This window comes from Cervus elaphus, chromosome X, assembly GCF_910594005.1.
Source record: "Cervus elaphus chromosome X, mCerEla1.1, whole genome shotgun sequence".
NCBI classification, from domain to species: Eukaryota; Metazoa; Chordata; class Mammalia; order Artiodactyla; family Cervidae; genus Cervus; species Cervus elaphus.
In genome coordinates, this window is record NC_057848.1 from 52480544 (window position 1) to 52501696 (window position 21153).

The window sequence follows — 21153 nt, forward strand, 5'->3', positions numbered from 1 at the left end:
CGCTTGAGATATCATTAGGAACCAAAGATAAATAAATGCCCCCTTGGGCTCTGGTCCTTGGTTTTTATACTGGAGGATAGAGCTTACCAAACCCCTCCTCACCTGCCAATCGCCACTGTGGAGCGGGCCATGTGGAAAACTCCCTTTTCCTAGGAGTTAGGATTCTAGAGTTCTTGTACCAGTTGTGTGGCCTTGCTCAAGTCACCGCACCACTCTGGTCTTCAGTTATCCCTGCTGTAAACTCCCTGGCCCACCTTACTCATGAGGTTATGATGAGAGGCCCATGAGATCCGGATGTGACAGTGCCCTGTAAGCCAGGAAGCCTCACAGATGAAAACACCATCATCTGCTCACCTTTGGAGGGAGGTAAGGAAAAGGTTTGGGCTCAACTTTTACATATAAATTGTCAAAACTAGACAGGCTTTTGAACAAGTCTCTGTTTTCCCAGCTATGCTCCCTGGAGCCCAGGGCTCCTCAGAAATGCCACAGGGCAAAGCAGAGTGCCAATTCACCTGAAACGGATGCTATGTTGTCAATCAACTATACTTCAATTAAAAAGAAAAAAGCAGCCGAAGGGGCTTCCCATAGAGTTGTATTGGAAGCAACTGCAGGGCCACATTCTGACTGACTGATCTGTGCAGTTGCCTGAGGCCTTGTGCTTAGAAAGGCCCCACACCTGATGTGATATTCTGATGTCATCATCTTGAAATCTTTTAAGATTTTTTTTTTAACAAGGGGATGGTTGGATGGCATCACAGACTCAATGGACATGACTCCGAGCTAACTCTGGGAAGAGAGTGAAGGACAGGGAAGCCTGGCATGCTGCAGTCCACGAGGTCAGGTCACAAAGCGTCAGACTCAACTTAGCAACTGAATAACCCAGCCTTTCACTTTGCACGAGGCCCCACAAATGCCATAGCCAGTCCTGACTAATAGCTCCAGGACCAAATAAACAAAAAGCAGGGTTGACCCTTTCAGTATCCAGATGGGGAAACTGCAACAGCAGCCCAGAAAAAAGAAGGGACTTGCCCAAGGTGACACTGTTCTTTGGGGTAGGAGCTCAGATGAAGCCCCCAGTACTCCAGCTCTGAGCTAGCTCCCCTCCGACTCCCAAGGTGGGCCTCAGTTACTCCCCTCCTGGTGCTAATGAGCAAACTGAGGTGCACAGAGACCTCTTTGAGGTCACACAGCTGTAACGGCTGTGGTGATGATGGGATTGACCTCCATTTTTGACCCTTTATATCCTTTCTGGAATACAAAAGAACGTGGGTTAGATGACATACCTGCATATGTAAACAGAGACTCTAAACGGTTCATTTTCAAAATTATGACTTAGTCCTCTCTCACTTGCCTGCCAGCTGCTCCAGCTGTTCATGGGCTAGAACCACAGAAGAGGCGGGGCTAGCCACCCTTCACCCCGCTAAACCACGTCAGCAGTGAACGTTACCAACTCTCTGGGTACTTCCTCATTCAGTGATTGGACCCTCTTGGTGCCAAAAAATAGAAATATGAAAGATTCAATAACAACCGTTTCCTCTCTGTCCATCTTGTCCCTCAAGGTTCTCTCAGCGGGGAGTGGGAGGCACTCCCCAGCCCCGCCCCGCCCAGCCAACCCTTGCCCCGACGCCGGCCCATCTCTTCACTTCCTAGTTTCTTTGTGAAACAGGAACTGAGCAAGCAGTTCAAGTGAGGTAGGCTGGTGGTTGAGAAAGCCCCAGTGGTCCATGGCAAGACCCTGAAGCTGAAAGGCTGATTTCCCTCCCATTGGTCCTGAGTAGTCCTAGGACTTCTTGCTTGTCACGCCTCCTGTGTTCTAGAATGCTTGGGCTGAAGGACCCTGCCCTTGACAAGGTGGAGACACGCAGGATATGGGCTACCAGGTCACGAAGCAGAGATTTTAGCTGGGGTCCAGATAAGATGTAGGAGTAGGTGCCAAGGCTGGAGGAGAAACTCTGGGTGGAGCCTGGAGGGAACTGAGGTGGAGTCACCCAGCAGGGACCAAGGTTTCCAAGCAGTGGACACTGGGCCAAGAGCACTTTCTCTATAAGTGTTGTCTGAGTAATGCTGGTTATACTTATACACACACATACAGGCATAAACACACACACACACACACCACACTCCTCCCCTCCAACCCCCATGCAAGGCCCACATTATCATTGTCATTCTCTTCATTAGAGCTCATGGCCCAAAGTCACTTGCCCAAGGTCATAGAGCCCAGCCTCTTCCTCTGATGGTAATTGCCACAGCTGCCTGCAGGTGTTTTTTTGTTTTTAAACCCAGACCTTATCACGAGTTCAGAGATTCAGAGATGACTGTCTTTCCCTCCCATCAGCCCCTGCTGCCAGGGGCTCCCCGGCCTTCCCAGAGCTGCAAGCTCCCCATGTGCTGTCTATGTGTGCGGGGATGGTGGCTTCCTGCCCAGGCTCCTGGCTCTCTTCTGCCCTCCTCTCACTTGCACTTCTGCTCTCCTTGCCCCTGACCCCACCTAAAATGACCACCATGAAGTGTGACAACATCTCTGACTTCCAAGATGGACTTTACCTTGGAAATGCCCAGGTATTTCCAAGGAACTGCGTGGTCTCTGCTTGAATGTTTCTAGAGACAGGAAGATCACTATTTACCAGGGCTGAGCTAGTACCATCTGAATATCAAAAAATGTCTTCCATGAAATGAACCCAAATCTTCCATTTATCTCTTCCCCATCATTCCTGGCCACCTAGAATACTGCCCTTTCATCTATACAACAGCTGTTTGAAGTTGATTGCTTCCCCATCCCAACCCTCTAAGCCAGGTATTGCAGATGTGAATACTCCCTAGGTTGACAAGGATGCCCCTGTAGATCGCCTGCATTTAATCAACCCTAACTCTCCAGCTGTTGTGTATATGATGCCCCTCCCAGATGCCCTCTGCATCCTCTTCACCCCCCTTTGTTTCAAGGTGGCCCTGTGGTACCCCAACCAGGATAGGGTGACAATTCTCTCACCTTCTTGTTCAGAAACTCTATATCAGAGGCACTTGAACCTAGTGGTTAGTAGCACGGACCTTGAACCCAGACCAAGCCTGTGTTTAAGTCAGCTCCATTACTTCCTAGCTGTGTTGGCGTACACAGTTTGCTGAACCCCTCTGAGTCTTGGCTTCTTCCCTGGAAATGAGGATAACAGCAGTGGCTGCTTTATAGGGTTGTTGTAGAGCCCACTGCCTGCCACATAGTGTTCTTATTTTCAACTGGATGCATGTGGGTGTCAGGGAGAGGTGAGAATCAGAATCATTTGGGAAGTTTTCCAAATTTAGATATCGCTTATCTAAACTCTTACTCTCTCACAGCAGGATTGTACCCATTTGCAGAGTGACGGATGCGTTCATACATGTCTGGGTCGCACCAGCCACAATATTCCAACCATGATCATCTAGCAAATTAGAATCTCTTGGGATGAGGTGCAAGTGGGGGGCTGTTCTTTGTGAATGCAGTCTACAATGACCTTAGTGTCTATGGGAGCCCTGGATCTGCCCTATGAAGATCTCACTATTTGTAGAATACTCCCCCTACCCCACAACACACACACACACACACACACACAATACTCCTGCCCCACCTATTATACTATACATATCTTTGCTATAATAACCCCAATTTAAACTGCTTACCCTGGTTGGGGATGGCGGGGCCTGTGGTGGCATTAAATGTTTTGGAAGTGCCTCCTGTCGTGCTTGGCAAAGAACAGTGCTGGGCAGATGTAAGCGGGCCGCCCCTACCTGGGATGGAAGCTCCCAGGTGCAAGGGACCCTGAGAGCTACTATCGCACATCTCCTCAGAATGCCTGGCACAAAGCTCTGGGCAGAGAGCTCCATCCTGGGTCCTGTTTGCCAGCCCATTATCAAGGTGGAGGTGGCCTTGTTCCCTGAACTACTGACCTGGATCGCTTTTTCAACTGACGGCTTTGTGTACCTGGAACAGAAACTATAAAATACAAATGTGTTGCCCGGAAGGCAACACCTATTAAAAACGTGTTTAGGGCCCATTAGCCAGCTGGGGCCTGACCTAATGGGACCGGGGCCAGGGCAGTCTGCTGGGACTAACGTTCCGAGAAGGCAAGTGCGGAGGAGGGAGCCCAGGACCCCCTGAGTGGACACAGCGGACCAGAAGAGAGAGATCTGAAAAGAAGCCAGAGGGAAAGGGCTGAAAACCCCTCTCCCTTCTGTGCCGGGGGCGGGTCGCCCCGCTGTACTTCTCTCGAGGTCCTTTCACCCCCTCCCCCACTCCTCTGCCTTCTCCGGGCCTCGATGAGGCGGTCGCGGCGCCCAGCGCCGGGCTGAGGTGGCTGCCTTTGAAGACTCTGCGGTTAGTGTGTGAGCTCGGCTCGCGGCCCGGGCTGAGCAAACAGGAAGCCTGCACATCCTGCGCGGGCCCGGGACGCGCGCTCGCGGCGCGGGCCGGGAAGGTTGGGCCAGCGGCTCCTCCCCGGCTGCTCCGCTCCGGCCGCCCGAGCCCCAGGTGCCCCAAGCCCCGCAGCCGCGGGTCCCGCGTCCGGCGCCCCCGATCGCCGTCCCCCAAGGCCCGCCGAGTCCCCCACACTGCGCACCGCGGCTCGGCAGTTCCCGCGGCCCGGGGTCGGCCTGGGAGGGACTTTAGGGCTGGAAAGCGCAGGCCCCGGGGAGGGTAGGCGAAGGAGTGCGAGCTGGGGGTGCTGGTCTTTTTGCGAGTCTACCGGGAAGGCTGAGTAGGAGGGAGCCAAAGAAGTATGCTTTCAGCTTGGGGGGGGAAGGACCTAGGCTTTCCTGAGCTCACCCCCACCGATGGATGGTGGGAGGGCATAGGGCAGGCTGGAGAGTAGGGGGAGGAAGTCAACAGAACATCTTGGGAACAACCTCGGATTTCACAAGTGCCCCGTAATGGAAAGCTTTAAAAGGGGCACATCTTTCCCCCCAAGGATTCCCCTTCTGAAAATGTATCCTAAGGAAAAAATAAATAAATATTTCCTTTAAGGATGTACGATGAAGAGTCAAAATATCAAGCCAACATAAATTCATCTGTAGAGGCCTGGTGAAATATTCGTGGTGCATTATGCCTGGGTTTCCCGGCGGCCATTACAAATCACCTCTAGCAGAACGTGCATAGCACCAGAAAAATCTTGATACTGTGGTCAGCTTGACAAGCAGATACCAATGCATTGTGTGAAGTGGGACTTGAACTTTTGAAAATTTAAAAACAACTTTATTTAGGTATAATTGAACTACAACAAGTTGCACTTTTGAAAAGTATACAGTTTGTTGAGTTTTTACATTTGTATACAAGGATGAACCATCTCCACGACCAAGAATGTGAACTATCCATCACCCCCCAAAGCATCCTTGGGTCCTTCCTGATCTCTCCCTTCTTCCCCAACCTCCCAAACCACTAATCTGCTTTCTATGCAAATTGTACTGCAGAGAGAGAGAGAGAAAACAGAAAAGGATATTTGAACTTTGTTCTTTTTGTTTATCCTTCTTTTCTAAATTGTATATGATGCATATGAATCGCTTTTGTGATAAGATTTTCATTAACATTATTAAAATGTCTGCCACCAAAGACCCACAAAGTGAACATTCTAAACTTAGCACATAGACGTTCGAGAAATGCCTGCCAAAAGGGACGTTTGTTGGTGGTGTGGACTGACTTGCAATTGCTTTTTTTTTTTCGTGATGATGACTTGGTGGTGATAAATATAAGTGGTGATGGCCAAGGGATGTTGACTCTGGGTGTGACTGCTCTGGTGAGGATGGCTGGAGGTGTGCCGGTGGTGGTGGGGATGACAGCTGCAGGGTGATGATGAGGGAGGGTATGTGGCTCTAGGAGTTACGGTTGTAGGGGTGAGGGCATCACTGGGCACGACTGGCTCTAGTGATAGTGTCTGGAAGGGTGGTAGCTAAGAGGATGATAGCTGCATGGGTGACAGTGGCAGTCGGGAGGCAGATACAGACAGATGACCCAGGTATGTTGACGGCAGGGATGAGAGCCCAGAGGTGTTGGCTGCAGGAAAGTGGTCATGGTAGTAGAGGTGATGGTCGTATGGGGAAGAGTGTCATGGGGATGACTGGTTGTAATGTCTGTAAGGGTAATAGCTGAAAGGATAACGGTTGTGATAGTCACAGAGGCAGTGATGATAACTGTAGGGGTAATGGCTGTGGTTGTTCTAGCAATAATGGCTGTAGATGTACTGACGGCAGTGGGGATGACTTCAGGGCTGATCTGTAAGGTGATGGCTGTAGATAGGAGTGATGACTCTAGGGTGATGGTAGAGGTTGTGATCGCAGTGATGATCTTGGTGATACAAGGTGACTGGGAGCATTGGCCCAACACCAGCAGAGAGATGGTCCCACTTCCAGTATCTGGATTCTGGCCAGTGAGATAAAAGGCTTGAGTAGGCTGTATAACATCAGGTTGATTGGCCGAAGGACTGGCAAGGATTGCCATGAGATGGCAGGGTAGGGACTTTTCTCTGCTTGTTCAACCCAAAAGCCGTCTGCATCAGAATCTCTGGAGACTGAAGCTGGGACTTCCTTCCTCCCCAGGGGCCGGCAGGGGCTGCGATTGCTGTAAGAGTAGGTCACGTGACGGGGCTTCCTGTATGCCGCTGCCGCCGGGTGTCCATGGCCCGCACCCCCAAGCTGCCAGTGCGGCAGTCAGAGTGGCAGCCACAGGCTCAGTCCATGCCGTGCCCCCTGGACGGTACTGGCGAGGCTGAGCAAGAGGCCTCCGCGTCTCGACACCTAGGAGAGCAGGCACGGAGTATCACCAGGATAGAGGACCATGTTGCGCCGTAAGCCCTCCAACGCCAGCGAGAAGGAGCCTACTCAGAAGAAAAAGGTGAGGAGCATCTTTGGGAATTGTTGCTTCCTTCCCTCTGCTCTCTCAGCCCATCCTCTCCAGAACCCACAGAAGTGGGAAGAGCCAAAGACCTTCTGTTGAGTCTGTAGGTGAGGACCATTTTCCCAAGGGCATGGGACTAGTAACAGAAATCCAGGAGAGACTTCCCAAATTGTAGAGAAACAGATTTATAGAATACACTCTCGGAAGCCTTGAGTTGCAGGATTCAACCCTACCATGGTAAGAGACTTAAAATTGGGGACTAGAATCCTAGACTAGAATTTAAGAATTACAGAATACAATTCTCAAGTTGAAGCCTAAGACTGTATTTAGCATAGTCTCTCCCCTACAGCAGTCCCTCGCGAGCCTGCCTCTCAGGAGCCATCTCACTCACAGGGCTCCGCTGGGCTGCCCAGCCAGGAGCCATGATGCTCCCAGAGCCCTCGCCCTTTGGGCCTAGCCTGAGCTTGGCCATCTTCATTCAGCTTTGTTGTAGCTCCTGGGGGCCCATAGGAGAGGGGGCCACCTGAAGATGCAGCCCAGATTTCCAGATTCAGGGAAAGGGCCTCCAAACCTGCAGTGGGTTGCAGGGGGCATGCAGGTTCTTCCAAGCCGGGGAGAAATTATTTGTGAAGAATGAGAAATGAAGCTGCTGAGATGAGGCGTGGGAGTGAGGACTGAGGGGGAAAAATTCTGTGGGCGGGGAGTGGGCATATTTTAAAGGCCAGGAAGAAAAGCAGCTGCTCATCTTCCTGGAGTTTTGAGGCCAGCCTAGAAGATTCCTTGAAGGCTCTGCCACATTTAGGTTTCTTTAGTTGAATTTGAGGATTTCTAGACTTCAATCTTGGACTCAATTGTCAGATTCTCCCCAACTATCAGCAGGTACATCCCACACACCCAGCAGGATCCTAAGACCATCCCAACTAGGCCTGAAGCAGGTCGGAGAGGCTCGGCATAGCCACAGGCCAAGGTCTAGGGCCTCCAGGCCTCCATGGTGCCCTGCTGCTTTCCCCTGGAGCCTAGCCCAGGTGCTCCGTGGGGGAGCCCCTTTGTCAGAGGAGCGGCTCCCAGGCAGAGACCGAACCAGCTGAGAAGCCGAGCCTCAGGGCACTGGGGTGTATATCCTGCTCCCCCTCAAGTCCTGGGGTGGCTGCCACTTCCGGCTGTATTCTCCCCCACCCCAGCCGCTTCGCTGAGGTTGCAGTGGAGGTGGGTGGGTGGGAAAGAGAGTCACGACTCTTCACACAGGCTCTGTCACCCCTGTCCAAGCCCTACACGCCGCCAGCCCTGGCAGACTAACCTGGCAGACTTGCCATTGGCTGACCCTCCTCAGCGAGTGGGTCCACTTCCCCTTGCTTTTGGGCTGATGGGGGTGGGAAACAGAGACCGCCCGAGACACTGCTGGGCCTCAAACCACAGGGGAGCTGAGTGGAGAAAAGAGTCTGAGAAAGAGCTGACACTTCCACACAGGCAGCCTGTGCCGCCTCAGGTGGAGGTGCCTGGAGGCTCACAGGAGCCAGAAGTCCCGTTTTTCCTCCCCACTTCCATCATCCAGATTCTGGGTTTGGTGGGTTTCTGGGATTTCCCACAGGCCTCTCCCAGGAGAGTCCAGGCTGTCACAGCCCTCTGAGGGCCATGTCCCCTAGGGCAACATCGGCCTGGCAAACACCGCCTCAGCCCAGCAGAGCCTGGGCCAGCCCCAAGAGCCACTCTCCCAGCCGCATCCCCTGGAAGCACTCTTAGACAAGCCAGCTTTCCAGAAGGTGGGCACAGCAGCTTCCCCAGGCCAGGAGGCAGCGGCATAGCTCCAGCTCTGTGACTTGGGCACGTCCCTGCCGCTCAGAAGCCAAGGCGACGTGGTGGAGGGAATAGCGCAAAGGCTAGTGTGGAGAAAGTGAAGGATGTGCTGGGGACCTTGATAAAGAGGGATAGGTCCTGACCTCCCCACCTCAGGAGGTTGAATGGATCACCTGTACATACAGTACATGCGAGTACAACAGTACATGCGAGTGTGCTATCACATGTGTGCCTGTGCACACGAAGGGGTGCACGCTGAAGCCGTGGGTGGGGGCAGAGAGCCCACTGCCAAAAACAAGCCTCTGCCCCAGCCCTGAAGTGGAGAAAACAAGACCTCGTAGCTCACCAGATGCTGGGCGCTATGCTGTACACTCATCTCTTAGCTCGTTGGCTCTTCACAACAGCCTTGTGAGGTGGGGGCCAGTGTTGTTTTTACTTTGCGGCCAAGGTGCAGAGAGGTGAAGTGACTTACTCAAGGACATACAGCTAGGAAGCTGGGAGTGAAGCAGGGAGTGAAGCCAAGATCTGTCAGTGTCCAGAGTCTTAACCCCTTCTCCCTCTACTCTTGTCTCCCTACTGATCTCAAAAGCACTGGAGAAGTCTGATGAGCATAAAAGACTCAACCTATCAGCAGAAGGGCTCTGCAGGGCGGGCCCAGATGGCTATGGACTGAGTGACCTTCCAAGGAGCCCCGAGCAGAGTCAGGAACAAATCTTCCAGGGTAGTGGGGTCAGGATGTATGTGTCATGAAGGACTGAGGAGATGCCCAGGTTGAGGGAGGAGGGAGGTTGGGGGAGGCAATACCCACTGGCTGTCTTTTGGAGACTCTTGCCTCCATCAAAGCATCTCTTTGCACTCTCTCTGATCTGTTGGAATGTAGGCAGTGGAAAGGAGTTTGACCTAGGACCTGCCTCCCCTAAGGATAGTCCTACCCCATCGCACACCTACTCTTCACTACATCCCAGACCTGCCACCAGGGAAAATGGAGAGGAATCAAGGCTCCCAACTGAGGGGTCACTTGTCCACTCCTTCCAGTCTCTCCCTGCCTCTCTCTTCCGCAATCCTGGCACATTACTTTTGCTGGCTTCCTTCCTACAGCACACCTTGGTGTGCCACCTCCCACCCCTGCCACTAGCATGCACTTCATATGTCCCATGGCTCCTCATTGCCCACAGGCTAACACCATGGCTGGCAAGGGCCTTCCGTGGCCTTTTCTGCTCCACCATTCACCCCATGCACTGGCGTACCCAACATTCCATCATCACTCTTGACCAAACCCTTCCCAGCTGCACCTGGAGCAATCCTGGATCCCCAGGACAGCCCATCTTAAACATGCCTCCTGGAGCCCTTCTCCCTCCATGCTCCCACCTACTCTCCTCGTAGCTTCTTCCAAATCCCACCTGCAATCGTCATTACCCTTAATCCACTTCTGTATGAGGGGGCAACTTCATGAGCTCTGAGCACAGAAACAAGCAGAAACTTCCAGACTCGCAGACATGGGTTTTACACTGGCCTCCACCTACTGTGTCACTCCATCTAGGATGCTTCATTTCTCCCAGTCTCAGTGTCCCCAGCTGGAAAGAGTGGGTGTAAGACGGGGCTGCAGGGAGGCTGAAGTGAGTGGACACACACACAGTGCTTGGCAAGGCACCAGGCATAGGGGAGGTGCTCGACCTCTCGTTACTGGATCCCACACATGCACAGGCCAGTGTCCAGAGCCCAGAGGGTGCTCAGTATGTGACCGGTACGCTGAAGGAGCAGAGAGCATAGCAGCAGAGACACCTGGGATGGGGTTGGGGGGATACTGGAAAGCTGCGCTTGCTTAGAAAGCTGGGAAGAAGATGCCAGGCCCAGCAGGGTGAGGCTCTGAGGGGGCGATGGGGGAAGCTTCCTGCAGGGGGGCGGCACCTTTAAAACTAGATTTGAAAATCCTTTTTATTGAAGTATAATATCCATACAAAGAAGTGTGTACATCACAAACGTAACACTCGACGAATTTCTGTAAAGTGAACATCACCATGTAGGCAGCCCCTGGATCACACGGAACACTTCCAGCACTCCAGAAGTTTCCCTCATGCCCCTGCCAGTCACTGCATGCCCCCTTTCCCCCAAAGGTAACCAACCACTCTCCTGACTTCCAACTGCATGGATTAGTTTTGAACTTTCTGTACAGGGAACCATATAGTGTACCCTGGTGGCAGGTCCCTTCTGCCCAACAGTGTAGCTCTGAGCGTCACCATATTGCTGGGGAGAGTTGCACGAAGTTCATTGCCGTGTGCTATCCCCTGCTACAGTTCACAGGTCCTCCCTACAGCTGATGAGCGTTTGAGCTGTTTCCAGTTAAACTGGGTTTTGAAGGATGGGAAAAGCTACGGTTGATTGTAGGGAAGGTGAGGGGTAGGAGCCGTGAGGAGCTGCCGTGTCCCATGCTCACCCCTCTCCGCCTCACAACAACCCAGTGAGATGGGTGCTGTGATCTTCATTTCACCCAGGAGGAAACAGAAGCCCAGAGAAGTTGAGAAATTCACCCAGCTTTACACAGCTGCTCCATGGCAGAAGCAAGATGTGAACTCTTGCCAGCTGACGCCAAATAAAGAGACTGAGGTTTGGGGAAGATAAAGAAACTTACCGAAGGTCACACTCAGCAACGTGTGACGCCCAAACAGTAGTTCTTTCCGAGAGGCCCACATACTCCCCTTAGACATGAAAATGGGGCTTACAAAAAAAAAAAAGAAAGAAAGAAAATGGGGCTTACAGTGTACGGTACCACCTCCTGCCCAGGACCCCCAGGAAGGCCTCATTCTAAAGGGAGGCCAGGCAGAAGATCCAAAAGGGCTCAAGGATTTCCACTCATACCTGGGTAGGAGATCACTTCAAACTCACTGAAAGGCATTCAGGATATTTGGGGCGCTCCTGAGTTTAGAGGTAGTCCCCTGAAGAATTTTTCTAGTCCTTTCTGTGTACCCAGGCCAGGGTTGAGGAGCAGCCGGCCAGGCACACGTTCCAGCGCGGTCCCCATGGGCCTTTTAGATTGTTTTTTCCCATTTCGAGCTAAAGCTGGGACAGAGGTCCCAGGAGCCAAAAGCCGCCCTCCCAGCCACCCCCAAACCCCGACGACGGCAGATTAATGACAGGAAAAGGAAAGAACTGCAATTAGAGGGCAGCCTGGCGGTCAGCTTACTCTTCTTCAACAAAGCCCACTTCCGGCCCCACGCCTTCCCTGCTGCGGGCTTTCCAGGCTCACTGGTCCCTGGGGCTTCAGGGGCGACTCTCAGCCTCCTGGTCTGCAGACCAGACTCGGGCTTGGTGAAGGGAAAGCCACAATAGGCCTGATCGGCCTAAATATAGGCGCCCAGCCTACCCTCCTTGGGCCCAGGCCAGCCTGGTGCCCACCCTCTCTCTGTTCCCTCTTTTCCAGGCAATAAGAGGAGGAAGTTATCCAGGCAGCTGCATCCTAGCTATACAAGAGGGGGGAAATGAATGGAAGGTGGAGGAGAGAAGGGGAGAATGAGGGAGAAAAAGAGGAAAGAATAGTGGGTAGGGAAAACCAGGGAAGGAAGATGGAGGAGATGCATGGGAATAGGAGCGGTCACCCCACCGCCATGCCCTGTACCACTCAGTCCCCTTTCCTAGCTCCCCAGCATCACATGCAAGGGGCTTTCTCCCTAAGGGTGCAGGCACCTCACCCAGGAGGCCTTCATGGTGGTGGTATCTGCTTGACCTGACCGCTGACTTGGTTTCTGGTCTGCTAGCTTGCTGTGACCTCTTGGAAGATGTGACCGCAGCTTCTGATTACCGACTTGCTCTTGGTCAAGGCCAAGGGAACTGAAGTGTTCCACTGTAGTCCCTGGAAGCGGGGGACAGATTGTGTGTATGGGGGGGTGTGATACTGCCCCTGCCCTGGGGGATTGTCACTGGACCCCCCTTTCGTAGGAAAGAGGATGTGAAACTTTCAACTTTGTGCAGGTTTGGGGCTTCGGTTCCTCAAGCCCTTATCTCTGGTGTCTGCAGCCGACCCCACTCTATCTGTCTGGCCATCTGTGAACCCTGGTTCCTGTGTGCACCTCTGGTCTTGACTGTTGATCTTGATTCGGGTTCAGCCTCCCCTTCTTGTGTCTCAAGTCGGCTCTCCTTACCTGGCCCCACTTTCTCCTGCTATCTCACCATGTGCATGCATGTGCAGTTAAGAAAGCTCATTTCCTGAAAACAGGCTTATCAGCGCTGTTGACTGAAAAAAAATGCATAACCTAAAAGTTGAGAATTATGGTTTATTGAGTGGACTTTCTGAGGACTTGGGGGGGTGTTGGGGAATGGGGGGAGCCTCTCAGTTCCGAAGGACTGCTCCCAAGAGGTAAGGGAGGAGCCAGAATACAAAGGAGTTTTGTAACAAAGATCAGGTAGTCAGAATATCAAAAGACTACTGTTAGTTAAAGGAAACTAGACAACCCAAGTAAATAAATTTAGCACTTCTCTGTGTTATGGGAAGATGCAAGAGTCTGTGCTTATTGAAATCATTCCCTTGCTATGCAAAGATAAGGGCCAGTATTGTGTTCTTTCCCATCCTGTGTCCCCTCAGGGAGCATCATCAGTGGTGGCCGAAGGGGCTAAGGGCCTGGCAGCCGGCAGCCAATCTCCATCCTGGTGCCTTCAGGCTCACCATGGGGTGACTGATGGTTGGATGACCACTGCATCCTTTGTTTGCTGATGCAGGGGAGATGGGCGACAGTTTACATTCACAGCACAAACAATAGGTTGAGCCTTGGACAGAGGAGCCTGGTGGGCTACAGTCCATAGGGGTCCCATGGGGGTCACAATGAATCGGACAGGACTTAGTGACTAAACAACAAATCTGAACACTGGCAAGTGCGTAGATTAGCCAGCTCATTAGCAGCTGAGATTAAAAGCAGAGATGAAGACAGAAAATGGCAGCGTTCTTTTACTATGTTAGAAACAATCATTGGTGTCCCAAACCTTCTCTCATTCAGTCTGTACCATGGCTTTCTAGAACTCGTAATGCCAAGTCTTACTGGCCCTTGGATGGGACACCGATGTGTCACGGCCCTCTTTCTTCTTGGGACACTGATGTGTCAGGCTGGAGGCCCCAGTGTGTTTCCCACGATCAGTCACAGGAAACCACGCCTGGGGAAGAGAGAGCCTGGAGGCCGGGCTGCGGGGTTTTGGAGGGTTTGCTCTACTATATGAATAGAGGTGATGCTGTTGTACATGAGGAGGTAGGTCTCCAGTAGTAGACACGCATTTCCTCAGACACATTTAGTCTTTTACTACAGGGTTGTGGGGACCAGAATGAAGGTACTGGTAGAACAGTGGGCTCAGCCTGTGGACCGGGTTGAGGCTCCTGAGGTGAGGAGCCTGCTTCAGGGGCCCACTCACTGCTGACGAGCAGGATGAGGACTTGCAGCGTCACCTCCTCAGCGCTGGGCCCAGCCCTGGGTTACACGCGCTGTGTTGGGAGCAAGAACAGCTCTGTGCTCCTTACAGATCACAATTGTAATGCAACACAATTTAACTCCTGGCAACACCTCTGCTTCTCCCAGCTCTCCCTTCAGCGCTCCAGCAGCTTCAAAGATTTTGCCAAATCCAAACCCAGCTCCCCTGTGGTGAGCGAGAAGGAATTTAATCTGGATGATAATGTGAGTTTCAGAGCCTCCTTGGGGGATCTGGCTGCGGGCCCTGGGTTGGGGAGTGGAGGGGAGGAAGGGAGGAAGGGAGGAAAGGGAAAGAGGATTTTAGGATTGTGGAGGCAAAGTCTTTTTAAATACAATGGGCCTACCTCCGCACCCACCAAAATTCTGGGCCCTAAAGCTTCACCTGCATTCTTTTCATTTGCAAATTGACAATTTAAATATGAATAAATAGGGCCAAGGATAGGTCTGGGGCTAAAATAAGGATGGGGACCTCTCCTTCCCACCCCTCCAGGGTCTACCTGGACCCCAGGGCCTCCTTCTGCTCCCAAGTCATGGACCCAGACATGGCCACCTGGGTTCCCAAATCTCCACATTTCTTGTCACAGATTCCAGAAGATGAGTCAGGTGTGCCAACCCCAGAGGATGCCGAGAAGAGCGGCAAGAAGCTGGGGAAAAAGTGGAGGGCAGTGATTTCCCGAACCATGAACAGGAAGACGGGCAAGAAGATGGTGAAGGCCCTGTCAGAGGAGATGGTGAGGCCTGGGACCCAGGGACACCGCGGGTAGGGGGGGCCACAAGGACAAGCAGCGGTCTAGTAGGGGGTGAGCATGGCTGTCAGGAGAGCCGCTCCCTGGGCACACTGCCTGGCCCCATACAAGCAGGAAGGTCACCATGGGAAGGGAGCTCCCCCAGTCAAGCAGGAAGGCATGGTCCTGAGGGAGCAGGAGTGGGGTCTGAGGAGGGATGAAGGTCTGGGAAACAAAGCTTCCTCGGGAGACAGGCCTGAGGAGATGAGTTAGTGTGGGGCATACTCATCCACCACGAAGTTTTACTTGAAACGAGCCACTGGGATTGGGAAGGCTTGATTCAAAGAAGCTCGAAGAAAGAAAATTGAGAAGGCTGGCCTTGGGGAGGGGGTTTGGGGTAGAATACATTTATGTATAGCTGAGTCACTTTGCTGTCCACCTCAAACGATCACAACATTGTTAATTGGCTATATTCCAACACAAAATAAAAAGACTTAAAAAAAAAAAAAAAAAGGCTGGCCTTGGCCCAGGGAGGGAAGGCAAGACAGACAGCTGTGGGGCAGGCACATCCAAGTAGCTGAGGTCACACCAGGCGTCTGCTTTGCTCCTGGCTCTCGGAGGAGACACCCCGGCAGCAGTGTGCTGGAGTTAGCTCCCGCTCGCGGACTCCTGCCAGCTCAAGACAGCAGTTGCTCAAAGTTTCAGTAATTTCATGAGCCAGGTGTGAGATACAAGTGAGCCAGGTGTGAGATACAAGCATTATTGAAAATTAATTTATACCAACTTAGAATTAAATCAATTATTTTAAGAAGAAATAGAGTAAAGTCAGTTTTCAAAATTCACTTCCTAACTCTTGTCCTACCTTTCACTGTGCTCTGTGCCCTTATCCCAGTGGCTGGTGGGTGCAAATAGCCAATGCTGCTGCTCATGCTGGCTTCCCTGGTGGCGCAGTGGTAAAGATTCTGTCTGCCAATGCAGGAGTCATAGGAGATGCGGGTTCGATCCCTGGGTCAGGAAGAACCCCTGGAGAAGGGCATGGCAACCCACTCCAGTATTCTTGCCTTGGCTATCCCGTGGACAGAGGAGCCTGGTAGGTTACAGTCCATGGGGTCACAAAGAGTTTCACATGACTGAGAATGCATGCACGCGGCTCATTTAGGGCCCACCACGGCGGTAGATCTGTTGGCCACTGTGGGAAGTATTTGCAACACAGAAGCTGGCAACCCCTACAACTCAGGGCTTTTATTCCCACTCAGTCACTAGTGAAAGAGTTATAACTGCACTGAGGACTGGGGAGGTCCAAGAGCTGTGGAGTCAGGCTGACTGGGCTGTGAGTTCCTGCATGGCCTTGGGAACGTTCCTCCATGACTTCTCACCTGTCAGCTTGGGAGGACCAAGCACCTGTCCTCGAGTGAGGATGACCTGAAATCCTCTGTGTCGCACACAGGAACATAGTTAAAAGTAGTGAGTCTCTTCAGCACTGTGACCTGCCTGGCTATGCGCTAGTAATACCTCTGAGTTCAGACTCCAGCACCGAGACTTTTTCTGTGTGTACATGGGCACTTCAGGCTGACACGGCACATTCACATGGCACCAAGGGAGCCTTATTCCATGGGCAGAGCAAGCACTCTCAATCCCACTTCACAGAAGAGGAAACTAGGGCCCAGAGGGTGCCCTGCAGCCTTGCAAGAGGCATGGTTGGGGTGGCAGCCAGACCCCAGCTCTCCCGGGAGCCCCAGCTCACTTCCTCTGCACTGGGGGTGGCCCCATGGGCACCACAACTGAGGCTACTCAGGGCTTCCTGCCTCTCCTCCCCTCCAGGGAGATACTCTGGAGGAGGGCTCAGCATCCCCGACGTCTCCAGACTGCAGCCTGGACAGCCCCGGCCCTGAGAAGATGGCGCTGGCTTTTTCTGAGCAGGAGGAGCGGGAGCTCCCAGCTCTCAGCCGCCAGGCATCCACAGGTGAGTGTGGGAGGTGGGGGCACACTTGCTGACCCTGGAGTAAAGGACAGGGTGAACACCATACAGGTGACTGTCTGGGAGGGAGTAGTTAGAGAAATGAATCTTTCCTGTTAATCTGCTGGGACCTTTCCCAGTCTCTTAAAATTAAATCTTCCTAACAATCTCATGTGGAGAAGGCAATGGCACCCCACTCCAATACTCTTGCCTGGAAAATCCCATGGACGAAGGAGCCCAGTAGGCTGCAGTCCATGGGGTCGCTAAGAGTCGGACACAACTGAGCGACTTCATTTTCACTTTTCACTTTCATGCATTGGAGAAGGCAATGGCAACCCATTCCAGTGTTCTTGCCTGGAGAATCCTAGGGACAGGGGAGCCTGGTAGGCTGCTGTCTATGGGGTCGCACAGAGTCGGACACGACTGAAGCGACTTAGCAGCAGCAGCAATGATCTCATGGGGCAGTACTATTATTATCCCCACTTCGTTGATGTGAAAACTGAGGCTCAGGCAAGTTAAGTGACTTGCCCAAGGTGACCCAGTCTTGAATTTAGTTCTGACCTCCAGGAGCCTCCACCAACTGGAAGAACCTTATTGCCCTCTTGGTCTAGGCCTCCTCCACCTTCCAAGGGGAGCTAGAGGCTATGGGCTCCCTGGGCCTCTGACATCCCAGGCCGGGGGTCAGGGTATTGGCTCTCCTGCTGTGAAGACTCCACCTTCTGGACACGAGCCCTTGGTTTGCTGGGCCAGGGGCTCCACTTGGCATCTTCTAGATGTCCCTGGAGCTGGACAGGAGCTTTCAGCAGCCCTGCCTGGACAAGGTTCTGCAGGCTGTGGGCTGCAGACCTACAGAGGCACTGCCTTTCTCACCCTTATGATTAGTTCCAAGTTCTCTGATGTTTCTCTTGCTCCAAAGACACCTCCTTACCCCCACTAAAAGTCACTTCTGCCATTCATCCTGCCCTTCTCAGAAAGAATCTGAGTTTCCATGTGATGATGTAGCTAGACACCGAGTCTTACTAAGTAGACAAAGAAAAAATGTTGGTGCACGCAGTGGCTTCTTGGTGGGAGGTGACTTCCAGGAACCCTGGAGTGGGAGTCGGGAAGCCTAGAGTCTAATAGACCCAGGGCTGCCAATTATAAGGTGAGACACCTTGGGCAGTTCACTTAGCCTGTCTGGTCTCAGTTTTCCTCATCTGCTCATTGGGCTGTTGGAAGAGTTGGTTTCTAGAGACCGTCCCAATTTGCCCAGTCTTTGATCCTCTTATGGTCAACTATTTTCCTGCCTGGGGCCCCTGAAGCTATGCTCGTTAGGGTGGCGGAGAGGTTGGCTCAGAATCACTTCTGCAGTGTGAGACTTCTTGGAGCTCAGTTTTCTTCCCTTGGGATTTCTAGCCAGACCCCCTGGAAGGTACCAGCTGGGCACTGCCCCAGCTGTCCTAGGGACAAAGATGACCTTCTTCCCCACCCCATTTCCTGCAGGCAGTGAACTCTGCAGCCCCAGCTCAGGTCCTGGAAACCTTGGGGAGGAATCGACTGCACCGCAGTACACGGGCCCCTTCTGTGGCCGGGCACGAGTGCACACCGACTTCACTCCCAGCCCCTATGACCGTGACTCTTTGAAACTGCAGGTAGGTTAGCATTCAGGCCTCTGCTGAGCCTGACAGGCTGTACCCATACAGGAGGCTGCAATGAGCCAGGGTAAGGTGGTGTCAGCAAGAGGTCAAGGGGCCTCCTCATCCTCCATCCGTTCTACTCTCCTTTCCTCCCACAGAAAGGAGACGTGATCCAGATCATTGAAAAGCCGCCCGTGGGCACATGGCTGGGTCTGCTCAACGGCAGGCTGGGCTCTTTCAAGTTCATCTACGTGGATGTGCTGCCCGAGGAGGCTGTGGGACCTGCCCGCCCCAGCCGCCGACAGAGCAAGGGCAAGAGGCCCAAGCCCAAGACTCTGCATGAGCTGCTGGAGCGCATCGGCCTTGAGGTTTGAATGGGGGCCTGTGCGCATGTCTAGGAGCAAGGGATGGGGGCCAGGGCAAGTCAGTTCCAGTTGGAGAGATGGGTTCTCGGTGGGGGTGGCTGGTAAGTGACCTGCCTCTGCCCACAGGAGCACACATCCACCCTGCTGCTCAACGGCTACCAGACGCTGGAGGATTTCAAAGAGCTACGGGAAACACACCTCAATGAGCTGAACATCATGGACCCGCAGCATCGGGCCAAGCTGCTCACGGCTGCCGAGCTGCTGCTGGACTACGACAGTGAGTGGGCTTAGGAGTGGGGGGTGGGGGGTGGGGGGCGGGGAGGCCTGTCCCAGTCCTGCCCTGGTGCCCCTCTGCAGTGGGCAGGCACTTTCTACACTTGAATTCCCATCTCTGGGCAGAGCTTATGAGGAGAAGGGGTTTTAGGAACAGTTGAGTTTTCTCAACCTCTACAACATCCTGTGAGATCAAAGGGAGAGACTTGGGGCCAGAAGAGGTGAGGCACAGACTCCAGGCCTCAGCGTCGGGTAATGATGGGGCCAGGATGCAAGAGCAGGCTTCCTGGCTACTAGCTCAGTGCTTAAAACGTTTGCACTCCTGGACAGGAGAGCTGGCCTGGACAGTACTCGGGGCAGGGGGAGGGTGGTGGTTGGCCCCCAAAGGGAGAGACAGCCTCCAGTGGGCTTCCCAGGGTCTCTACCCACAAGGGACCCCTGGGATTTCTGAAGCCCCCTCGCCACTAAAGCCTGAGCAACCCCCCCAAATTCCTCTTCCTCCCTGGCCTCTGGCAGCTGGCAGCGAGGAGGCAGAAGAGGGCATGGAGAGTGGCCAGGAGCCAGCGGTGAGCACAGTGGCAGAGCCCAAGGTGGACATCCCACGCGACTCTGGCTGCTTCGAGGGCTCCGAGAGTGGGCGTGATGAGGCAGAGCTGGCGGGCACCGAGGAGCAACTGCATGGCCTCTCCCTGTCTGGGGCCCCTTGAGGCCGGAGCGGGGATGGACCTGGCCTCCCGTGGTGGCCCTAGGCCGGAGGACTGGCACTGATCCCTGCCCTGCTCCCCCAGGGGCCCCTAGGGCAGCAGAGGCTGGTCGGGCCTTACAGATGCAACTGGAGTGCATGACAGGCCACACGAGCCTGGCCGCCTCCCTCCACCAGCTACTGACAGCACAGCTCTTCCAGCTGTGGCCAAGGCAAGGAGGGGGGGACCAAGAGGCCACAAAGGCCTCCAAACTCTCCTTGCCTCCACATCATTTTCCTTTGTTGTGATGATCCTGAAAAGGGGGCCAAGCCAGTGGTTCAGGTCCAATCTCAACACCCTGGGAAAGGTGACCATTGCAAAGGACTCTTAACTGATCACAGATGAATCCAGATTCTCAAAGGTTTGAAGAAAGCCACATGTATCTTTCCTACTTTCCTTCACCTTAATTTTCTTACAGGTTTAGCCACTAAATCATTGTGCCACTTGAACCGAGTGCTTTCTTCAGTCTCGGTCTAGGATGGGTCAGGATGAGAATGTATAGTTTCTGAGGGCCTTGCTAATCTGACATTCTGTGATGGTTAAATGTCTGCTGTCCTGTTACTATGGCCCAGGACACCAGTGGGGTTTACTAAGAGGGCTGGAGGGGCTTTGGGCTCCCAAATGAAATGGCTCCAGCTCATCCGTTCCATACCTTCCCATATAACTCAAGCCAAGCTGCAACTGCCCCAGCTTAAGTCAATGCCCACACCCCAATAAGCACCCTCCCAGGCCCTCAAATGACACTTCCCCAAGGCTGAGCCAGACCTGGCTTCCAAGGACAGACTGGCCCCTCAGAGGTCCGGGCCCAGATTTGGCCTCTCACTTGGGTCCTTACAAGCAAAGAAAGCACAAAGCTTAATATTGTGGAGTCTGCTACTCCACCTTTACTCTGCTAAAGGTTTTGATGGACCTTGAGCTCCAGAAGGGAGAGAGTGTCTGTTGGTAGGGGGCCTCCCTTGACCCCAGTACCAAGTTTGTGCCCAGAATTCCCAGAGTAACTTTCCCAGGGCCCAGCTGGCCTGAGAGCAAACACCATGTCTTGAACTGTATGCAAAGCAGACACACTTGGACCCAGAACCAGAAACTCTGGTAGAAGCCATCTTGGGGGGATGGTTTCAGTGTAAATATGAGGGAGGTGGGAGGGGGGTGCTTCCAAGGTGCCTCAGTGGTAAAGAATCTGCCTACCAATGCAGGAGACACGGGTTTTGGTCCCTGGGTTGGGAAGATCCCCTGGAGAAGGAAATGGCAACCCACTCCAGTATTCTTGCCTGGAAAAGTCCATGGACAGAGGAGTCTGGCGGGCTGAAGTCCATGGGATTACATGACTGAGCATGTGTGCACAAGGGTGGAGGGAAATGGGTTGGTAGCAATAAAGTGGTAGAA

The 21153-nt window shown here is 53.2% G+C and overlaps 1 protein-coding gene across 1 annotated transcript; it reads left to right on the forward strand.

Annotated features, from left to right (window-relative positions):
* The first annotated feature begins 6561 nt into the window (after positions 1 to 6561).
* Positions 6562 to 21153, forward strand: SASH3 (SAM and SH3 domain containing 3). The gene is made up of 8 exons (XM_043895807.1): positions 6562 to 6847; positions 14200 to 14295; positions 14676 to 14822; positions 16638 to 16779; positions 18256 to 18404; positions 18548 to 18757; positions 18881 to 19031; positions 19544 to 21153. Exons 1-8 carry the CDS (start codon positions 6791 to 6793, stop codon positions 19732 to 19734), a joined length of 1143 nt encoding a protein of 380 aa, XP_043751742.1. The 5' UTR covers positions 6562 to 6790; the 3' UTR covers positions 19735 to 21153.